This window comes from Arachis duranensis, chromosome 5 (assembly GCF_000817695.3).
Source record: "Arachis duranensis cultivar V14167 chromosome 5, aradu.V14167.gnm2.J7QH, whole genome shotgun sequence".
Lineage (NCBI taxonomy): Eukaryota > Viridiplantae > Streptophyta > Magnoliopsida > Fabales > Fabaceae > Arachis > Arachis duranensis.
The window spans coordinates 7,305,506-7,310,553 of NC_029776.3; the positions used below are offsets into that span (position 1 = coordinate 7,305,506).

The window sequence follows — 5,048 nt, forward strand, 5'->3', positions numbered from 1 at the left end:
ACAAAATTTTAAATAATAAATTTTAAATTTAAATTATTGATATAAAATATAATAAATAAAAAAGTTAAAATTGATTTAATTAACAAGAAATACAACACTTCTCATTTAGCAAAGAATGTTTAAGTTTATAGGTAACGTTTGTTTTGAGATACTGAGATTTAGTATTATGTTTGTTGATTCTAATTTAATTTGTACAAAGGATAAAATTAAAATTAATTAATTGAAATGAAGGTATTTTAGATATAAAATGTTATTAAAGTTTCAGTTTCTGTCCCTAAAATTTCAGTAGTATTTCAGTATCTCAAAAAAATAGAGACACAGGAGACTAAAATTTTTAGAGATAGAGACTGAAACTTTAATAACATTTTATACCTAAATACCTTCATTTTAATTAATTAATTTCAATTTTATCCATTGTACAAATTAAATTAAAATTTTATTCTTGTTTCAATTTTTGTCTCCCACTTTACACTAAATAAAATAATAAAACTTATTTTAATTTCTATCTCTTAGTCTCTTGTCTCTCTATCTCAATCTCAATCTCAATCTCAGTAAACAATTGATTAACAAAAATAACAATCTCTTTTAGGATGGGCTTTGTAATGTGATGATCCATTGCTACTTAATCCGTAGCCTTAGCCCTTAGCCCTTAGCCCAAACTTTCTCAGCAGAAAACGAAACCCGCTAAACCCCTGACCAAAAACACCCGCCAAAAAACAGTTCCGAAACAGAATTATTTTTATTTTTAAATTGATTGATTATTGTTTTTTGATAAAGAAGAAAAAACAAAGAGGAACAGGCAGCTAGTTTTCTGGTAAAGGGAAGAATTTTGAGAATTTGTAGCTTCTATATTTTCTAGGGCTAAATTTTTTGCCTGAGCTTCGAATTCGAAATGGACGACATGGCTGCGTACTACTCACAGCCCACTTATCAGTATTACCAGCACCCTTGCCTCCCCCGCCGGGAGCGGCTCACCCGCCGGTGCACCACCTCCACACGCAGTACGTGCCTCACCCGCAGACGCCTCCGCCAATGTTCGCCTCATACGGCCCTCCGATTCCTCCTCAATCCCCCGGCAACGAGGTTCGCACTCTCTTCGTGGCTGGTCTCCCCGAAGACGTGAAGCCCCGCGAAATCTACAATCTCTTCCGCGAGTTCCCTGGATACGAATCCTCTCACCTTCGAAACCCTACCAATTCCTCTCAGGTTTCATCACTACACTTTTTTTTTTCTCTCACTCTCCGTTTCACGTTTCTTTTCTTTTCTTTTTTTTCTTTAAATGGTTATTTTATTGATTTGTTATTACTGGTAGCAGCCATTTGCTTTTGCTGTGTTCGCCAATCAGCAGTCAGCAATCATGGCAATGCATGCTCTCAATGTAAGCATCTTAATCCTAATGTGATATTTTTGTGTGTTTGATTTTATGCTTAAGTGGTAATGAAAATTCGTGTTTAGTTGTTCGGCTTGATATGTTCTTTTCATGTGGTTGCTATGTAATTGCTATCTTAAACTTCAATTGGTTTGTTTGTTTGTTTGTTTTCTTGCAGGGGATGGTATTTGATCTTGAAAAGGAGTCAACTCTTTATATTGATCTTGCAAAATCCAACTCCAGAGCTAAGCGCACAAGGATAGGTACCTAACCACCTCTTCTTTTAGCCATTCGAGGGGAAGAAACAAGATTATAATCCAAATATTAGCTCATATATTTCTAGTCCTTGTGGGTGCACATGCCTTTGTTAGTCAAATAACCAGAATGAAAGCATATTGGTTGAAAACGGTTATTTTTCTTACTGATTTTTTTGGGCCTTGTCTTTAATTGAATTATTTTTATCTCTTGCATTTCGTGTACTTACAATTAAATTTTATTGATTGGCTGACCTTGACAAGCAGATGATGAGAGAGCTGGCTCAGATAAGAAAGCTAGAGGATCATGGGCGACTTCAGATTCTGGTAAGATGATGTTGTTAGCTTGTTTTAGTGCACAAGATGTTCTTGATGTATGTAGCTTGTGTGAACACTTTTCAGTTTAGTGTTGTGGCGTTGTTATGTGCAACTCAATGTCTAATCTCTTGCTTGGAGACCAGTTAACTACTGACCACACGAAAGACACTTTTACCTATGAGCTCACTTTGCACATGTTTTGCACTCTCCGGCACTAGCAGGTGTTGGCAGCATTCACATGCCTGGAATGGGTAATTCTGCTTTCAACACGAACACGATTGGTTATCCATCTGCACAAAGGTCATCTGCACTACTTAATCACAGCTTTATTATGTGGGAGTGATTGCTTCTTATTCACCCAAAAATAGCACAGTTTTCGAATTGAAATGTTAGTCTAGCCTCAATTGGGGAACCCTGTCTCTACCGGAAGAAAAATACATTCGTCACTATGGCATGTCATGGTTTCATTTTGTCAATAGTTCTGTTGCATTAGCATTTTGTGCTATCTCATCTTATTTGTTTATTTGTTCTTTGAGTAGTCGCGGAAATGCTGACGGTAACACTCTGAATGATGGTGTATTTGCAAATCTGGTTAGTGCTATGAAATATGAAGTACTTACTTTATCCATTTTTATACATCATCTGGAATTGTTTCCACACTATTATAGTATTATGTGCTTCAAATAGTTATACCATTTAGTTTTATTCACACTCTTGTCATCCTCTTAAGATGCATGCAAAAGTTCTATTTTCCTTAGCCTGCTATCTCCCTTATTTTTTTATTGTTATTATTAGTTATTGCATTGATCTTAAGTAATAATTCAAAGACAATAGCTATTTCTCGCATGCAATTATCAATTGTGCCACTTCGTAATAAATGATCTGTGTCTTTCAATTATAGACAAATAGTATTCTATTTTTGTTGCTAGCGAGTATTCACATGATAATTTGATCTAGTTTTTTCCGTGATTGAATATCAAGCATTACAATGGGCCTGGGGGATGTAGTCATAGGTGGAATTTTATATTGAGTATGTTGGATGATGGTAAGTTAAATTTGTAGAGTGAGTTTCTATCATAGGATTCAACAGTTGCCAATAGAAGATGCCACTTGAGCTATGCTCTTGAGTGGAAACTTTCCCTTTTATTCCAACTTTTTATAAGCTTCTTTACTCAGACAGTATAAATACTTATGATGACTGTATAATTTGGGTAAAAAAAAAATAGGTCCTTTAGTTGATTAGGTGGTTGTTGTTCAGACTAATGCATTATGTGATTATCATGTTACTTTTCTGAAGAACACTATGAATGCCTTTTCTTCATCCCCAACATGCATCTGGCCCCATTTGTTTGCTGTTAGGAAAATGTGGGGTTGGTCACTCATATCAGCATGTTGTATTATGGTCCAATTGTTGCGTCTAATCATGCCTATTATTGTTATCTCATGCATTGGGAGCAATATTTCATTTTAAAACTGTTGCATAATTCACTTAAACTAACTGTTTTCTTTTGTATCTTTATTTGGACAGAAAAAGTGTTCAACTCCTTACATTCCACAAAATTCGACCCCATGTGCAACATTATTTGTGGCTAATTTAGGGCCATCTTGTAATGAACAAGAGCTCATGCAGGTGTTTTCTAGGTTAGTGTATATTTATCAGGTGAATGCGAATTATTTCCTATTTGTGGAGACTGTAAAAGCTGAATTTTATTTTACCTAATATCAGATACCCTGGATTTTTGAAACTGAAGATGCAGAGCACATATGGGGCTCTCTCTCTCTCTCTCTCTCTCTCTCTCTCTCTCTCTCTCTCTCTCTAAAATGCTTTCCCATTCGCTGCCTGTTATTTTTGTACCGCATATTTGACAATTAAACAAATGGGAGAATAGGACGTTCCTTCCTGTGTCCATTTAAAAAAGTAAATAGACATCATATGTAATGATGGTAAACACTTGAAAATCTGTTTAAAAAAAAATGCATAAAATTAGATTCCACCCTGTTATGCCTAGATAAAATCCATGGATTGCCATGTTGGACTTAGCATGATTGTTCATAGACGTGTATGGAACAGTCTTGTAAACCATAACCCTTAAATTTCTGAATCTGATTCTACAATTCAAGGGGAAGGCAATTTCCCTCCCTTGAATATTTTCCTCCAAATCCCGTTTAGTTTAGTTTCCAATCCCTGTTTGGTCATGTGCAGGATGTTAATAGCTCAAGTGAGGCTCTACACAATCTACAAGGCACCATTCTTCATTCCTCAGCAGCTGGCGAGGGAATGCGATTAGAGTATCCTTTTGTCACCTCTTCTGCATATTCTTCCTTTCTCAATAATCTCCAATGTTTGGTATTTGCTTAATATGGACTTTCAGATATGCAAAATCTCGGATGGGTATGCGGAAGAAGCGGAAGTAAGTTTGATAATTAAAATGTGAAAAAGGCAAAAGGCAATGTGATGGAAGAATCGCTGGTGAGAAACCCTTGTGTCTGGTTTGCGTTATCAATTCAACTCCGCGGACATTTTCGGGCACAAGAGCATGGAAGCAAGCTGAAATGCTAACCATTGAAAGTTAGGGCAGTGTTAGTTTCCGACCTATTATCTCTTCTTTTTTGGCGGCTTCTTTGTTTTTTTTTTGGTTTTGTGGGCCCGGGGGTGTGGGGTTTAGGGTTTAGGGTGGGGACTGAAGCTGTGTTATAATGTTATGATGCTTTGTGATATTTGTAGTTCAATATAATTTTGGTCATTGGACATATAATGGCAACATTCGACATTTTATTAATATTGCATTTGCGTTACTTGCTTTATTGGGTAAAACGAGGTACGTAGTGGAATGGTGGTAGAACTAATTTTATAACTTCGTATTGTATTTTTAAATTAGTATGGTCAAATAGCTTTGATTTATGATGTCTTAATAATGTTCAACTATAAAGTGTAAAAGTAATAATGTTCGAGTACCTCATCCAATTCAGAAGTTCATAAAACTAAACTAGCAAGTTCAGCGAGTTGATTCGGTTCTTTTAAAAAATTATTACTGTTGTAAAATAAATAAATAAATAAGGAAGACAAAATAAATATAAAATAAAGAGGTGTAAATAAATAATTCTAG

The 5,048-nt window shown here is 35.4% G+C and overlaps 1 protein-coding gene across 1 annotated transcript; it reads left to right on the top strand.

The window, feature by feature from the left end:
• Positions 1-795: 795 nt before the first annotated feature.
• On the top strand, positions 796-4,737 carry LOC107487725 (uncharacterized). Its single transcript, XM_052261604.1, is given in 11 exon segments — positions 796-919; positions 922-1,206; positions 1,316-1,378; positions 1,548-1,632; positions 1,891-1,950; positions 2,160-2,241; positions 2,481-2,532; positions 3,470-3,582; positions 3,668-3,710; positions 4,112-4,230; positions 4,314-4,737. Coding segments are annotated over 11 exon segments (972 nt in total). The 5' UTR covers positions 796-892; the 3' UTR covers positions 4,357-4,737.
• The last annotated feature ends 311 nt before the right edge of the window (positions 4,738-5,048 follow it).